Here is a 17,629-nt window from a genome sequence, read left to right as displayed (position 1 = left end):
TTGTATGCATAGATGAGGTTTTCACCGGAATAACGGTATCACTAGGAACCTCTGCTTCGTCCTCACAAATTTATTGGAACTAAAAGTCTCGTATTTCATCTTTCAGACCAAAGACAAATTCATCGGAAGGATTCTTGAGGGAAGCAAACTCAATTGCACTGAGAGATTAAATGTATTTGACGTCATTACTTTTATAATGAAAAGTGGACGAAAAGGGAAGCATCAAAGTTTCTGGCCAGAATTAACCATGACCCTACCTCTAGTTTTCTATTTATCTATCTAGTTTTTTCTTCCTCTGTATCTGTTATCCAAAATAAAAAATAAAAAATCTCTAAATAGTTTCAATTATTTGAGTACCAACCTATCTTCCGGTTGGCAGTTTCTTTTCACCCTATCAACTTTTTTGTTTATTTTTACTTTAATCAAATTGTTTTCATAATATTTATCTATAAATGATATATTGGGCAATTGAAAAGTAAATTGCAACACATAAAGTTTGGCAACAACATAAGAAAATAGTGGTTGAACACTTTGTTTGGCACCCAATTACCAAAATTCAAACCCTATTGATATAAACTCCTTTAATTTATACTTCAATTTATACATTTGATATGATATTCAAATTTTATATTAGCATAAAAAGTATAAATGGATATAACTTTTGTGTATATACGTATTATATACCACATGATATATAATACGATATTAATAGTACTTTGAATTTCTTGAATTATATATTATAGCTAGATGATCGCACTTCTAAAAAATGTTTATAAATTAAATTGAAGTTTGCTTTTTAAATCCCAAGAATACAAAATAAATAAATCAGCTTACTAAAAGTATATCCTTAAATTTATCACACCACGATTTTTAAGTAAATAACTAATGCCATCATCCAAGAGATTGGAGATACTAGAAGTCTAGAGCAGCGATACCTGACCTTTGAGGTGGTAGATATCTCTTCACTTTATTCATTAATGACCTTAATATATGGTTCAAAATGGCACGGTGCTTTGGTTATTTGTTAGAGTCTTGCAGTGCGAATATGTTGCTTCAATATTGGCCGAACATATTCAAGGTAACCATCTGGCACGACTGTATCGTTCAAAGGATCCTTCCATGCTTCCTCATAGAGCCTTTGATAGACGTTTCCATTATAGCAACCGAGGACCGAGCCAAGGTAGTGGTCGGTGTAATTGAATGCATCTACAAGGGTAATGGCATTTGGACGGACCTGAGAAGAAAATGAGATGAGAACTGGCGGATTTGCAGCAGGCTTTTCATGCTGAGCACCCTATTAACTAAATTGCATTATTGAAACAAACCTGGGAGTACAACAATCTCAGCTGTTCATTTGCTAGTGCACCTTGCTTCGGGGTAATGCAGCTGGTCGTGACAAAATCACCGAGATGTTTGTGTAAAAGATGCAAAGCATATACATTACAGAGAATCTCCAACTGTCTTTTCACTCCTTTCCCTGGTATGTCTTGTTGCAGTTTCTCAATGTACCTGAAAAAACACAAGGAACTATCTTAGAGAACATTTTCGGAAAACAAAAAGTAGCATCCAACAATAAGTGGGATCTCCTTCAACTTTGGTCAGTAATTCCTTTAAAAATGCCATGAAATTTAAAATTTGACGAGCGCGTATATTTCAGCTCCTTCCATCCAAAAAACCAATCAGCAGTGAGAAATTTAGGCTCCCTTTGATTTCAAGAAACAAAGGCCATTTTTGTTTTCCTTTTCTTAGAAAATGAAAAACATCGAAGAAAACATGTTTGGTGGAAATCTTTAAAAATGATGCTTTATAAAAAGTGAAAATAATGAAAACAAGGGTTTTTAATTTTAGATGATTTGGCTCTGGTACAAATTTTTATTTCTATTTACCAAAGGTGTTTTTCAATTTTTAAAACATAGAAAATTAAAATTGTGCCTTGGTATTAATTTTCGGTCCCCCACACTCTGAAAGGGAAAAAAGAGAGGAAAAGACTGGAGAGGCTTACTTGGAAACAACAATTAATTGACAATGAGCAATTGCAGCCTCAAGCAAATCAGGCGAAAGTTCAGAAAAACCTGAAGACAAACGAAGAAAAAGTGCAAGCACGTCAAACATATGGACATCAACGATTTCAAAAGAGAGGCTACTGCACAGCCTTAGACTGACAGCATTTAACTATTTGTTTACAATCATAAGAAGATGATGTTCATTGAAAAATTCATCCAAAGTTTTAAATTATATGACTCACAGTATGCCAAAATTTTCTGATAAGATTGAAAGTGTAACCATACAACAGCGAACCATGCAAGAGAGAACTTGATTGAGTCACATGTCAATGAAAGATACTGATAAAAGAGAATGCTTTTTCTTTAATCAAGGTACAAAGGACGTACCGTCTTCTGGGTTTGAAAATTTGCTAAGGTTTTTTGCGCAGGCAATAGACATCCTAAAAGCCCTCGCTTCAAATGCCTCCAATATTACACTTGGCTTTAGCCAATCTTCAGCTGTGAGTCAATACAAGGAATGAAGTATTTTTATTTACCTAAACAGATAGTAATTGTCAGTAAGTACAAACTAATATAAGACTGGCACTATGTATACACAGAACTTGGCAATAGTTTGTAAATAGAATGGAAAAAAAGATCAAAAACTGTTAAGAAAGCAACAATGAGTGGCCAATTTACTGATAGAGATAAGACGAATCCTAATTAATGTTTGTAAAAACAAATGTTTTCAATCTTCTGAGACATGAAATTATAAGTTGCAGACAAGTTCAAGAGAACAAAAACATATAAAAGATACCCCTTTCAACTTCACAGCGGCACTGCATGAGGTGTTCTGCTCGTCCCATGTAAGCTGTTGTTCCAACAGGCTTCTTCCCTGACCCCAGCTGGGAAACGGTTTTCATTAGAAATCTTGCAACCTACAGAAACATTCCAGTTACATTTTCATTAAATGGCATCCAGAATCATTATCGACACAAAATCAAAGAATTTTAGAATTCATTCCCTATTTTCAGTTGTGATATCCCTTTTTTGTTCTTTACTATAGATTCATCCAAATCTTTATAAAATACCATGAAACACAAGAAGTACTAGCTAACATGAAACTGAAGTCAAAGATTCTAAAAAACAGATTGCAAGATATACTATTCTATACTCAGATCAAGTCTCTGTTAGAATATTGGAATTCATCCCCTACCATAAAAAAATGAAGATGATGAAAGGTGTCAAAATAAAGATTGATTCTATTTCACATTTCACATACCTGTAAGAGCAGCACAACATTGTCTCCTTCATAGGTACAGGTAGGTATATAAACTGCAAATAACTCAGGGAGCCCACTGTTAGAGAGATAACCATGACCACCACATAATTTCCGGCATTCTTCAATAGCATCCTGCAACCATATTTATTTTGTTCAAGCTAAAAGCATTCCCCCCCCCCCAAAAAAAAAAAAAAATAAAATAAAAAGAACCCTTAGGTATAATTGAGTCATTGAATGTTATTCTGTAATGAATGCACAAATTTTTGAACATACAGACAGACTGTTTATGCCATCAAAATGGTGATACAAGTAATGTTAACTAGCCAACAATAAAAGTTATTAAAGCTACAGAAAAATAATCAATAAATTACAAGAGTGGTGAAGGTTGGTAAAAGGAACATACTGCAGTTACAGAAGTAGTCATAGATTTTAACCCTGCAGTACATGCATGAGCCTCGGGTAATGTGGAGAAATCATTCGCTTGCAATCTTTGTGTCACATCAGCGTATAGCCATTTCAGCCACTCACCAACAAATCTGAAAGCATAGGCAGAAGCAAGCAAAGGAAAGAGTCTGCTTTGCTGAGTTTTATAGTCAATCACCTGAAACAAAATAAATGAAAAAAAAAAAAAGATGCATCAGTTTCAGCGTATGAAAAATTAATTCTCAAAATACAGCAGCAGCAAATCAGAGATTCTTCATCACATTTATTTGGAAGTTTCTACGGGAAAGAACAATCCATTACAAGTGATCATAGAAGGTAGCCATGTATAACAGCAACCCATACTTGAAACAACATGCATATGTGTATAAGATCCAACATATGGTACCTGGGTCTCTGGACCGCCATTCTGGGAACCAAATTGTCTACGAACAGCACTGTACCTTGTTGCAATACAAACTGCCCTAGCTAAAGCACAAGAAGCATCAGATACAATTGTTTGTCGGACATAGACCATAGTGCCATAAACCAGCTGGCGAGGCACATCAGATTGCACAAATTTCCCTTCTCTTGTAACCTGTGAAACACTGAGACATTTGGGGAGGAAAAGGAAAAGCAAACTTCAGAACTGTCAACTTGTTTGTCCATGAAAATGACGCTATAAGAGTGGCACTTCAACTCAGTTATAATTGGCTTCTTTTGGGTGGTCTTCTTTTATTGAGGAAAGAATTTTTCTGAGCAGTCTAAAACTTCTATAGGGTTAAGAGAAGTAGCAGAAAATTTCGCATCTTTCTAACTTCACTGAGACAACTGCTCATTGTAGGAATTATCCAAGAAAACTTCTTGAGAAGATGCTTCGCACTATGCAATTCTAAAATTATAAGTTTCCTCAAATTCTCTCCAGAGAATGGGTAACCAGAGAAACATCAAATGACAAATGATATATTAGCCTTCAGAAAAAAAGAAGAAGTCAAAAGAGACAAAGACGTATAGAGGCATGGTTAGAGAACAAACCGCATTAGCATTTGGTTCCTTGGAATGCGCACATGATCAAATCTCAGAAGACCATTGTCCATGCTGTTATATGCCCCACTTCCAAATTTCATTCCAATATCACCTACTGTTATGCCTGGAAGAGGTGAGTGATCATCCAAACTACGCAGCTGGACAATAAAACCTGAAAACATGAATTCCTGAATTAATATCTGGAATACCAACTAAATAACATAATAAGTTTAGAACTTACCATGCACTCCATGGTCTTGAACACCTGTTATAAGACGTGCATAGACCACAGCATGTGTGGATACTTTACCCAATCCACCAGGCCACCACTAGTAATGACAAAAAGCTGATTAGAGAGCGTTAAGTCAAGAAAATACAGGAAGATCAATATAAGATTAAAACCTTTTACAAATAATATAGGGTTCCAATAAGAAAACAACGCATTGCACACAAGAAGAGGAAGAGAGAGGAGTAAAGGGAGTCTTAGCCAAAAAGCATTGAGAAAACAATTGAAGAACCTCTCCTGATATATTGCTAGAGTGATGTAACTAATCAATGTGAAAGAAAGAATTGGTTAGAGGGTTGTTAAACATATTACTCACTTTGCTTGAAGTCAATGTTGGACTATGAATGACAAATTCATCAGTCTGAGGATCAAATGTTGCAGTGGTCTCAAGCCCTTGGACATTGGAGCCATGACCAAGTTCAGTTTGTGCATAGCATCCAATTATTTGCATCTTATATGCCATTGGCAACCACTTCTCATGCTGTTCCTCGGTTCCTTGTCCTTTAATTGCAGGTATAAACATTCCCTATAAAGGGAATACACATTAGCAGGTATAAACATTTATAAGACGCTTAGCATTTAAAATGCATATTCAGTAGCTGTGAGCACAGAAACAGGAAAAGAAAAACAGAACTACCCAGTGAAGATCTGTGAAAGCAGGCTGATCCACATAAGACCTTAGCATATGGGCCTCTTCTTCTGTTACAAGAAGATTTTAATATAAATCAGATAACTGAGGGGAAAATCAATTTAGAGGAAGAGAAAACCAGCTGAAAACAAACCAGAGAGACGAAGCTCAATTATCCGCTTCCATGCATGCGCAGCTTTTCTCAAAGTATCTTTAAACAAGTCCTTCCTGCTTAGCATAGTTCTGTTATCCTTTCGAAAGACCTTAAGAAGATAGCAACATGATTACTTAAATTATTAAAGAATAACATTAAAATTCCAGAAAAGAAAACCGAATCTAATCCTTTAGTTTAGGTCACTGAAGGAGGGAAAATTTAGTAATCTAGAATTTCGCTCTAACAGCTTCGTGAGAAACAAACAGTAAACGCATTACTTCAAAGAAAGACCTAAAAACGCGCCGTATGAGTGTAAACTATAAAAGATTATTGTAAACAGTATCTTTTTAATCCAATTGACAACAAGAAGCCAAACTTTAGCTCGATTGTTTTCCTACATATTCTCGCGAATCAAACAGAAAGAAAAATAGCTCAGAAACGAATTAACAAACGGTAAAACGATAATATGTTTCTGATATTAGAAATTCCGTTAAAATTTAATAAGCATTTCAGTTCCATCCTCGAAACCAAACACAGAGGAAACTGACATGTGAATCAAAAGAGGAAAAAGCAACAAAAATTTAGCAATAAAAGAGCAGAAAAAATCATTAAAATAAAGAAACTAAAAATTTTTAAATTTCACATGGTTTCAAGTTATAGGAAAAAAAAACCAAATTTCTTAAAACATAAACGTTGCATTCATCATATAAAGCCAAAAAAAAAAAGAGGCGAGTAAAGAAAATAAATCACCGGATCGCTAGCGACGAGACGAGCCATTCGATCCGAGATTTCATAGTTTTGACGAGAACCAGCCCAAACGATCTTCATCTCTTCCAAATCGAACTCCGCCTTGCGCCTTTCTTCCGCGTGGTAATCCAATGCCTCCATTTTTTTCTCGATCCAAATTGAAAATTCAAAAAAAAAAAGCAAGAGAATTCGTATTCTGTAATTTCAGATTTGGTTATAAATAATGAGAAAAAAAACACAATGCGAAAAGAAAAAAAGAAAGCTAAAAAGGAACAACGAAACTAGATAGGAATGACCTTATAGAAACGCCTCTGAGATCGGTTGGGCGCTTCACCATAATATACAAAGACAAAGAGCGGCGGGTTTTATTTTAGTTAAATTTAGTTAATATTGACGTTGCATTCTTTTCCTTCTCAAATATTTCTTTGTTTTTGTTTTTATTTTATTTTAGTGAAATATTAAGAAATTAAAAAGAAAAGATACGTGAAAACTGGAAATTGGATTTATGTCGAAGGAAAAAAGGAAAGTGTAGATTCTTTTACCACTTGATAATATCTAAAATAGAGAAATTGACTGGAATATACTTTCTTTTTTATTTCTCCTACTATATTTTTTTTGTTATTTATTTTTTTGTGTTTTTTTAAGAGTATTTTGAGATCTTCGTTCTCGAGCCCTTTCAAACATAAGCTCTCAGATTTAAACATTTAATCGTGCAAGAATTTTTTGTATTTTGCCATTGTTATCCTATCAGTGTTATTAACAATTTTATAACTTTTTATGTTAGGATAGCAAGTCGCGAAATTAAAGGGTTAGTATGAGTTTGAATATTTAAAATAAAAAAATTCATTAAAATTTTAAATTAATAAAAATTAAATTACATTTTGATTTTCTTAAAAATATAATAATTTAATTTAATTTTTTAAAAATTATAAAGATATACCCTAACCCGAAAGCCAGCCTGAAATGTAGGAGGGTTTGTGCAAAAATATAAGCCTGAAAAAATGAATTTAGACAAAAAATAAGGCTCATTTAAAAAAAAATTGATCCTCAGTTAAGGCATTTTTGGCCATGGCTCATCTCGAATTCACTAAAAGACAAAAATATATTTTTTAATATTATTTTCTTATTGTATTATCCCTATTTTATTATCATTATTGTTTGGATATTGTATAAAACTTATTTTATTGTTAATTTTGTTATTATTTTAGAGATATTTATTTGTTAAGTTGCATCAATTTTAGTATTATTTAAGTATACATATTTTTTAAAATTTATTTTCAATTTTGTTGAAAAATATTTATTTTTATATTTTTAGTATTTTTATGTATTTTGTATATATATTTTAAAATTATATAAAAATAATAATATAAAATTTAATACGGGCAGGCCAGTTCAAGCCCGAGTTTTAACATTTTTATCTAGGTCAAGCTTTGGCAAAATTTTAAACTCATTTTTCGGGCCAAGCCAAGCTCAGGCGTAGCGAGCTGGCCCGGCCTAACCCATGCACACCTTTAGCTGGACATCTATATTGGTATTTAAAATCAATTTTAAATGCCACGTCGAACTACCGTTTGAGAGGTAACAGATCTTAACTGCAGAATTACCATTTCGTAATAAAATAATAACATAAATAACTAAAACAAAATATTTTAAACTAAATAACTATTTTGATAGTTTACTCTATTAAATTTAATATAGCATTAATTTTTTATTTAATCTCAAAAACAATATGGCACAAGTATCAACGAAAATAAATAAATAAATTACAATTTTAAATTTTAGCAATTATCTCTTGCTTATAGTATATTTACGAAGTCATCCTTTAGCTCGTATGTGCAGACTTGCTTAGCTGGCTTATTAAATGACCGTACCTTGATTGGTGGACTCCGATGTCTTGGCTAATCAGAAAAATAGCTTATCGATTTCAGCATAAAATCACGAATTTTCTTGCTATGACACACTAGGTAGAGCTTTAGTTCAAAAGGTAAATCTGAGATCATATATGATACAAAAATCATTTTAAATTAATATTTATTATCTTACTAAAATAAAATATTTTAATAATTTAATAATTGAATTAAAACTTGATTATGGATGAGGTAATTCAGTAAAAAAAATATTAGATATAATATTTAGTAAAATGATTATGTTTTTATATAAGAACTAAATATTTTAAATTACTACTTCCTTAAGAAATTTTTTAAAAATAAAATCGTTACTAAATAATTTTTTATGATAAATCACGTGGTTATATGTAAATTTACCTCGTTATATTTTTATTTTCATTCAATAGTTAATCATTATTTGAAGAAAATTAAAATATATTGAATATTTGATAATAATAAAATTTGATCATAATCAAAGTAATCGTACAAGGTTAAAAAACTGAATAATTTTAGATCAATATTTTGGTTAATATATTAAAAAACTCTTAAACTGTTACATTTTATTTAAACAAACTCTTCTATTATTGTTTGTAGTTAAATAAACTTTATTTTATATTTTTTACCCATAAATGCCTTTAATTTTAATATTAAAGTAATTTTATTAACTTCAAACTCTTAATTTCTTATCGATTTTAATATCAACATAAAACTTAAATAAGTAATCAAAATTTCAAAAGAGTTATTGTGTTATGTATATAAACACTTTCAAGAAATTTTAAAAAATTATTTTATTTTTATTGAATAAATTATTCTCATAAAATTCACATTAACATAAAATATAAATTAATTTAAAAATTCAAAATATTTTTAGTTCAATATTAAAATTAAGGGCTTTCATGAGTAAAAATTATAGGTTAAGGGCTTATTTAACTATAAAAATAGCATAAAGGCTTATTTAAATAATGTATAATAGTTTAAGGGCATTTTAGTAAATTAGCCATAACTTTTTGCTATTTAATTTTAATTTTTTTATTTTTTTAGTAATTAATAAGTTGCGTATAATACATTATAAATAATATTGGATTTTCTTTAGATGTTGAAAGAAAATGTGCATGCAATGCTAGTAAATAATCTTAATTTAATTAATATATAATTGTAATATAATTATGATTTATTATGAATACAAATCTAATTCAAAATTACTATGACTTTATCTATTTAAAATTTATAATTATAACATAAAAATAAAATATTTTTCTACTATTTAAAATTCCATAAAAAATAATTTATAATATTAACTTAATAAAATAATTTCCTTGATTCAATTTTCTTTTTAATCACGAATACAAAAGTCAGTAAGCTGTCAATTGTGGTAGGAGAGGAAACATATGGTACCAATCAATTGGTCCAACTTAATGTACGGGCATCTGCCCTTTAAACGTTGACAATTTTCCAAAAATAAATAATAACATACTGGCTTTGGTTCAACAACTTCCTATAAATGTTGGTAGGTATCTTCAATTCGAAATCAGTGTTTGTAAGGTTCGCGATCTTACTAGCACTCTTTATTTTTTAAAATTATCAGATTTTAATTATTTTATTATTATTATTTCGTTTTTATTTTATTTTATAGTTATACTGATTTTTTTTTCTCTTGTTTTCTTCCCGTATAAATCCACTGTTTTATTTAAATAAAGATCAAAAAAATTTAATAGTTACAGTTATAAAAATTCTTTAAATTTATTTAAATTTTGACAAGAAATTTTTTATTTAGTTGTTTAAAACATTTCTTATTAGAAAATATTATAAATAATATTCTGAAATTTGTAAATTTGTAAATTAAAAAATAGTATCTCAAATTTTGAAACTTTTAAATGCATAAAACTTTTGAAAAATATTGTATTTAATTTTTTTTGAGTGTTAAATATAAAAAAATTTAAAGAATTAAAATCATTTTTTAAGTTTTAAAATGTTTTAAAAATGTATACAAAATTTTTATTTTAAACATTTTTTAACCAAATTAGTTTTAATTTTAATTTTTATATTGTATTTAAAAATATTTTAAATTTTTTTGAGTGTTAAACATAATTAAATAGTTAATTTGATAATAAAATTTATTTATAAATATAAATTTAATATATATAAGTTACAGCTTATTTAATATACCAAGTTTATTTATAGTAAAATTATATATTAAATTTATATTAAATTCATATATATATATATATATATTAAAATTTACCAGTAAAATTAGTTGCTAATCCAAAAAAATATTACATTATATATTTATTGAAATTGCAGTTCAAGTAAAATTTATTTATATATATATTAAATTTATATTTATAGTTAAATTACGGCTAACCCAGCTAAATATATATACAATGTTTATGTTGGGGATCAACTCGTATAAGCAATGAACAAGTAAATTAGAGAAAATCAAATGCACAAATATTTACGTGAAAAATTCTTTTGAAGATAATAAAAACCACAGGTAAAAGAAACTTCATTTAATGAGAAAATAAATGAATAGTAAAGATGAAGAAAATAACTTAAATGAGCAAAACCCAAAAATCCGAATACAAAACTCTCAAAAACTCACACTAAAACTCTTTATAAAATCTCACCTAAGAGATATTCTGTCAGTCCTCTAAACAATGTTACAAATACCCTTTAAATAGAGTAATATTAAAGTGCTAATATGACTAAAATATTTCTAGACTAATCAGAATTTAATTGGGAAAAGATAACAGAGTTTAACTAGGAAAATAAATCTGACTTAAGTTGAATATATGTCACCACATAGTGACATGACATATCGCCTCGTCGCGACGTCGTGCTCCTCTTTATCATGACGTCTATTCTGTTTCTTCTTTAATTTGTCCGAAAATAGGAGTTACACACTAGAGTTTAATGTTGACTAATATAATTTTTTAAAATCAATATTTACTATAATTACTATACTATTTAAAATCGATTTTTACTATAATTTATATCAATCCTTACGTTAGGCATCATATTTATAGCTTATTTTCATTTTTATGTATTTTAATTGTCATTTCTTATAGATAGTGGCTTAACTAGGAGTTGGTAGGGGTCCCGACTCCTTTAAAGTAGAAAAATTTTCATTTAGACTCTTTAAAATTTTTAAAATTTTAAATTAGTAAAGATAAAATTACGTTTTGGCCCTTCCTAAAAATGGTAAATTTTGATTTAATCATTTAAAAGTTATAAATATATAGACTATTAAAATAAGTGAAATTACAATTTTACGATTTACTATCGTAAAAATTACAATTTAATTTCAGCCCCTCTTAAAAACAAATTTTAGTTTCACTCCTGCTTATAGGTTCTTTCATATCTTACGTTTATAAATTAAATTAGGTTTTCAATTATGTTTTATGATTATAATTACATGTTGATTTGTTTTCAAATATTTATAAATTTTTTACTTAAATAAAAATTTCTGTTTATGTGTAAATTTTTAATTGGTCACACACAGTATATTTTGAAGTGATCTAGAACTGAACTTTACTTTTGTTATTATTATTATTAAAAACTTAGCTATAGATCATATATTAAATTAATTATATTATTACTATTTTTTCATTCTATATGCTCATAATAAGGAAAAAACAAAACTATCATATTATTTAAGACAAAAATTTAAACTAAAAAAAAAACCCAGCTGATGCAAACTACAAAAGAGATTTTCAAATTGGGCTAAAATATAGGGAATTATTTTGTTTAAAATAAAGTGTCACAGAGAGATTGTGGAGAATAAAATCAAAGCATATTTCATGGAAAAAGTGTACAGTATTTTAAAAATTATAAGTTAATATAATAATAAAATTATATTTTAACCCTTTAAAAAAATTATAATTAAACTCTCTCAAAAAATAAATATTTGACTTCGTCCCTAGTGATGAAAGCGATAAATAGTTGGAATGACAAGAATTATTAATTATGTTTCTTTTAACCATCTCATTATTATATTCGTTATTTTTTACATAATGTTTAAAATTATCCTTAGTTATTTCTCAATCTATAAATAAGAAAATAATACGTTTTAGCACGCTCGTACTTATGTTCTCTTATATTGATAACAATACTCGAGTTAATTAAATAAAAACTTAATAAAAAACCCTAGCGATTATTGAGTATCAATTGGTATTATTTCATAATTATATATTTTATTTTATCATTTCATTAAGAGCGAAGCACGGGAGACCTGCTAGTTACATTAAAAATAATATTCATGACAATAACAAAAAAAAAACATTACATTAACATTATTTTTCATAATATTTTTTTTGCTTTGACCTATCATATCAATAGATATAAAGCCCATTTGGTTTATACATATTGAGCTTATAGATATATTCTATATATTCGGCTTATAGATATCTAGGCTTTTTCACTAACAACACGGAAGGTTAATCTTAGGATGGACATAAATTTTAAAAATATAATTTTTTTTTGAATAAATTCATGCATTAATTAGTTGTTTTTTTAAATAAATTTAAGTACCAATTTAATGTTATCAGACAATTTCATAGGTCAAACTATACGTTAATCTTTAAAAATTAATGTCGTTCACAAATTTGAGTAATATGTGTGACAAAATATCAGTTCATGACTAAATTAAAAAAAATCATATACTAATTAAATAGTTTTGAATAAATTCAAAAATAAAAAAATTAATAAATATACATATTATAGTAAGTTTTAAGAGCAAACAAAGAAAGTAGACTAATGAGATTCTTTTTTCATATTTAGGTTATTTATAATTATTATATTTTATAATTAACCCTTAAATAACATTTTCCCTTCAAAATTCAATCTCAATGTTTAGAGTAAAATTTGTAATATTTTAACATTAAAATTATGTATAATTTTTAAATTATACAATTAAATCCTTCATATTTTTTATAATTAAAGTTATTCACAATTTTTAATATTTTCACACTTTCAATACTTGTCACCTCATCAAATTTAATATTTAAAATTAGGTAATATTTTACAAAGTAAAAAAAAAAGAACGTTTTCCTTATTTTTTAAATTTTAATTATGTTAATAAATATTTTTTAATTTTTTCTATAAGGATTTTTATAAAATTAATTTAAATATATATTTTATTTTACATTGTCACTTTTAATAAACATCTTTTTTCCAAAATCATATTAAAAATGTTTTTTTTTCCAGAAACATAATTTTAGAACAGTTTTAAAAATTAATTACATTAAATATTTTTAAATAGTTAAAAATAGTTTCAAAAAATATTTTTTAAATTACTGTGCAAAATCAAATATTTATCCAAAAAATTAGTATTATGCATTATTATTTTTAAATTAAGATAATCAATTAAAAATATATTTAATATTAAATACAATTAACCCATGCACTGCAAAAAGAATTAATATATATCTGCTTTTGAATCAAATTAAAAATTTTAACTGAATTAATTTTGATAGTTGAGCGATTAAGTGAAGTAGGTTTATTTGATTTTAGCAGAAGTAAACATATCTGACGAACCTCCGCAAAGCATTCCAAAAGTGAGAGAAACACAAAAATCATATTAATCTTCCAAGGCTTAACAAAGATATTCCCAAAATTAGTTCCACAGCTTTCCCAAGCTGTGTGCCCAAAATTTTAAGTTATAAAAAATGATGTCAACAGATGCTGTCCAGAATAGTGCTAAAAAATTCCTACAGCTAAGAATGCTGCTACTTGCAATACTGTCGCAAGAACCGTTGGTAACAAAGAACGAGGGTCTATATATTGCTGTTGGTGTATTCCTAAGTTCGCCTCTGGATGTGATTCTCGAAATGCAGCTGAGAGGATACAGCGTAAAATATAAAGCAAATCATTACGAAAACAGTTAAAAGATTCAAATAAATTTCTGACAAAATGCTACAAATGTATATCTAAACAAAAAGAAAAAAGAACATACTGCACATGATTATTCTTCTATTAACAATAACCTGTACTGCTCACAGACCCTGAGCTAACCCTAAGGTAGTAGTTGAACATAAAGGTGGGCGCCTAAACTGCATGGATTGGACTCCCACTTGAATTACGTGACGATGGATTGGCATGGAATGCAGACTGTCTGGATGAACCATCAAGTTTCAATGAAAGTGAGGATGGGCCATTATCACCGATAGATTCTCCCAAGCTCAGTTTCGACATGCCCACCAGCTCATCCACGTTGATCGGGCTCTTTGAATGTACTGCTGTTGGCTTCACCACTTCATGCGTGTCGGTCTTGGTTGGTTCTGTGTTGTAACCCATCCAATATGGAAATGAAAATGGATAGAATGGTGGGAAGTAAGCAGGATATACTACTGGGTAACAGGGTTCAGAGATCTCCGATGTTGGATGAGGAACTGATTCCCCATCATTTGAGTTGTTGGAATCCATTGATTCGTCTTCTTCATCCAATGGAGGAGGAATAGGCAACTGGTCAGTGCTCTGCGTTTCATCCAGTGGGTGGTTTGCAGTGAACAAATCCGGTGATACCATTGGTGTGTCACCCGACTGCAAGAAAGTGATGAGGAAAATGATCAATTAGACAAATTGCATCCAGAAACCAATCCACTGAAGAATACTAATATGGACATAATAAGTAATTGGTATAAACCTATTATCTCTAGAAGAACCAAGTTACAATAACCGCACACCCCAAAATAACTAGATTAAAATAAGCTATGCTCACTAGACTTGGGTGTGAGCGTCAGAACCAAAATCCCCATTCAGTTGCACCATCGTCTACTAGCCAACACACCTGACCAACACCAGCTTCATCTACCACAAACAAAACCCTTTATTGCCTAACCCCAACTATCAGCCTCACCACTACTTCAACTCTAACTCACCTTCATCTCCCTCCATCTCAACCAATGTCCTTCACTGTTTAATCCCCAGCCAAACTAACACTTAACCAAATTAACCAAAGTTCTGCACGACCCAAAACCACCAAATCAAGCCCCTGGACAACTCCCCACTCTCGACCCTTCACCATCCTCACCCTCATCTTCAGACTGAATCCCCAAGCAGATATGTCCAACCTTTTCCAAGCTCTTCCACGTTTTCTGATGGTCACTGAAGGATCACATATAACCCAATCCGATATCTGAATATCTATGGAACATAAATATCACACATAGACACTTCAAGAGTTCAAGAAAAATGAAGAGTCGGAGCAACACAGAAGACAGGAACAACTGCAGCCTTCCATTTGATATGTGTGGGAAAATAAAACACTCAAGTATTTATTCTCAAAATCAATATTTGTAGGCAAACCAAGTGCACTAATGATAAATTCCAACAATAGAGAAACAAAATCTTCACAGGCAATAAATTGAAATCTCAAGGATATATTCATCGTATTCATAATCATTCCTACTCCAATTTCTTATAATAATCAAAAGTGACTGGAGATTCAAATGGTCAACAAAAATTTTTGGAGTCAAAGTTGTTGTTTATATATGACAATTGAAGTATCATTCATAGAGAGAAGGGTACTAACTTCATCTGCTACAATATCAAAAAGGCTGGAACGTCTTTTTCTCCTAGAAACGTTGGACTGCCTGATGAAATATTTCTGAGCATGGCTAGCCACTTGAGTAGGAGTCCTTGATATAACATAATTGCGAGAGATTCCACGCCAATCACCTTTCCCAAGCTTTTGCAATCCAAGTAGAAACATCCGATGCTCCTCTTCAGTCCAGGGAACACCTGCAAAACAAATTATAACTCAATTCAATAACTGCAGAAACTACAAGGTTGCTATACTATCACTTTGATAATCAATAACTGGAAAGCAGTCACCTATCCATCACTTTACCTTGTAAATTCTAGACTTCTAATGCCAACTGCGGTTATGATCAATTTTTTTAGAGGATCGTCCAAAAATAGAAAAATGTAAGCAACCATCAAGCACAAATATGTGTTTGTATGTGTGTCAACATTATATTAAGTTCAAAACTCAGTGATACTAAACCTGATAATCATTCCTTTGGAAAGGGGGGACATTCAACCCCGTAAACTTCATATCATAAATAACCAACAAATCTTTTGGATTAAATATTTCAGATTATATGCATCCCATCCCAGTGCTTACAATCTTTCCTTGTCCACCAATTTCAAGTATCTTTACACATTCTACATCATCATTAAAGGCTTTAAGTTATCCGATCCATTTCTTAATTCATCAACAACCCACTTTACCGCAATCAAAAGAAAAAAAAAATTCACCATAAAAAAACAATTTTACCTTTACTCCCTGAACTATGTAATCCTAGAAGCATGAAAGTAAAAACTAAAAATGTGAAAATCCCACAAGATCACAGTCCTCGGAGCAATATATATATAGTCAAAGCAAATACTTAAAAGACTCGGAAGTCGGAAAACTTTCTCATACCATCACTCATAATCCTTAATCTAATTACCCACCACGTAAAAACTTCAACAATAAAACAAATAATGAAGTTACGTAAAATAAGCAAAAAAAAGAAGGAGAGAATCAAATTAACCCTTTGAAAGAATGAAACCTTTTTTCCTATCACGACTCGAAGACGATCCAGGGACAAAATCCTCGGAAGCATAACCATCGGCGTGATCCGGACCTTCACCGGGCGAACCCGACCCATTTCCGTTATGCCCGGCAGAATTCGACCCGGCGAATTGGGATAAGTTACTCATACTGGCACTCTTCCGAACCAACCCGTCAGTCAACCGAACTCCGAACAACTTGACACCACGATTCGGGCAGGTTCTGGAGTTGTGCCCGTTGTGGCTGCAATGCGAGCAGCGACGCGTCATTTCTCAAAGGCCGGGTGGTTTCGTTTTGGATCAGATCAGAGATAGATATGAATCGGATCTTTGACGATTAAGATCCAAACAGCATGCGAGTTAGGGCTTCGCTTTTGAAACAAATAAAAAGGACCAGGTTTTTTTCCCCGTTATTTGGTTCCTCACTGCGGCTGTGTTATTTATAGGAGAGAAAAATGGAAAGACAGACAATATCCATACGATGATATTATCATGTTTTTATTATAGAGGAAATGAAATGATCCGGTGTTGCGCGGGTGTAAGGAATATCAAGGATCTTTAGCCGTTCCTTTGGTCAAATAGGTGTGATTGATATAATCATGCCACTGTTGTGGGGACTTTGCCTTCAATATGAGTTTTATCTTTTTATTTCTAGAATTTGTCAC

At 30.3% G+C, this 17,629-nt stretch overlaps 2 protein-coding genes across 3 annotated transcripts; both read right to left on the bottom strand.

Moving 5' to 3' along the window:
- Window positions 1–757: 757 nt before the first annotated feature.
- LOC121202788 (peroxisomal acyl-coenzyme A oxidase 1) lies at window positions 758–6,963 on the bottom strand. Its single transcript, XM_016809867.2, has 15 exons — window positions 6,822–6,963; window positions 6,529–6,721; window positions 5,779–5,887; window positions 5,634–5,695; window positions 5,313–5,522; window positions 4,952–5,039; window positions 4,720–4,882; window positions 4,094–4,292; window positions 3,668–3,865; window positions 3,265–3,396; window positions 2,800–2,920; window positions 2,391–2,501; window positions 2,003–2,072; window positions 1,326–1,509; window positions 758–1,234 (listed from the first exon to the last, which is right to left on the bottom strand). The coding sequence occupies exons 1-15, from the start codon at window positions 6,860–6,862 to the stop codon at window positions 1,025–1,027; spliced, it is 2,091 nt and encodes a 696-aa protein (XP_016665356.2). The 5' UTR covers window positions 6,863–6,963; the 3' UTR covers window positions 758–1,024.
- Window positions 6,964–14,277: 7,314 nt separating this feature from the next.
- On the bottom strand, window positions 14,278–17,464 carry LOC107886060 (transcription factor KUA1). 2 transcript variants are annotated; one of them, XM_016809866.2, is made up of 3 exons: window positions 16,964–17,464; window positions 15,940–16,148; window positions 14,278–14,948 (listed from the first exon to the last, which is right to left on the bottom strand). In XM_016809866.2, the coding sequence occupies exons 1-3, from the start codon at window positions 17,232–17,234 to the stop codon at window positions 14,454–14,456; spliced, it is 975 nt and encodes a 324-aa protein (XP_016665355.1). In that variant the 5' UTR covers window positions 17,235–17,464; the 3' UTR covers window positions 14,278–14,453. The 2 variants fall into 2 exon arrangements, with proteins under 2 accessions (XP_016665355.1, XP_016665354.1); XM_016809865.2 differs by having other exon boundaries at window positions 16,946–17,435.
- Window positions 17,465–17,629: the final 165 nt, after the last annotated feature.

Source organism: Gossypium hirsutum, chromosome A12 (assembly GCF_007990345.1).
Source record: "Gossypium hirsutum isolate 1008001.06 chromosome A12, Gossypium_hirsutum_v2.1, whole genome shotgun sequence".
NCBI classification, from domain to species: domain Eukaryota; kingdom Viridiplantae; phylum Streptophyta; class Magnoliopsida; order Malvales; family Malvaceae; genus Gossypium; species Gossypium hirsutum.
This window is presented reverse-complemented; position numbering and strand designations above follow the sequence as displayed.

Bases quoted from the DNA above. Each gene is read 5' to 3' on its own strand.
- LOC121202788 (XM_016809867.2), bottom strand. From the start codon at position 6,862: ATGGTGAAGCGCCCAACCGATCTCAGAGGCGTTTCTATAAG. The intron at 5,040-5,312 runs GTGAGTAATATG...TGTCATTACTAG, and splicing joins CAACATTGACTTCAAGCAAA to TGGTGGCCTGGTGGATTGGG. The intron at 2,073-2,390 runs GTACGTCCTTTG...GTTTGTCTTCAG, and splicing joins ATTTTCAAACCCAGAAGACG to GTTTTTCTGAACTTTCGCCT.
- LOC107886060 (XM_016809865.2), bottom strand. From the start codon at position 17,234: ATGACGCGTCGCTGCTCGCATTGCAGCCACAACGGGCACAACTCCAGA. The intron at 16,149-16,945 runs GTTAATTTGATT...TTTGTTTTGCAG, and splicing joins AGGTTTCATTCTTTCAAAGG to GTGTTCCCTGGACTGAAGAG. The intron at 14,949-15,939 runs GTTAGTACCCTT...ACTTTCTTGCAG, and splicing joins TTGATATTGTAGCAGATGAA to TCGGGTGACACACCAATGGT.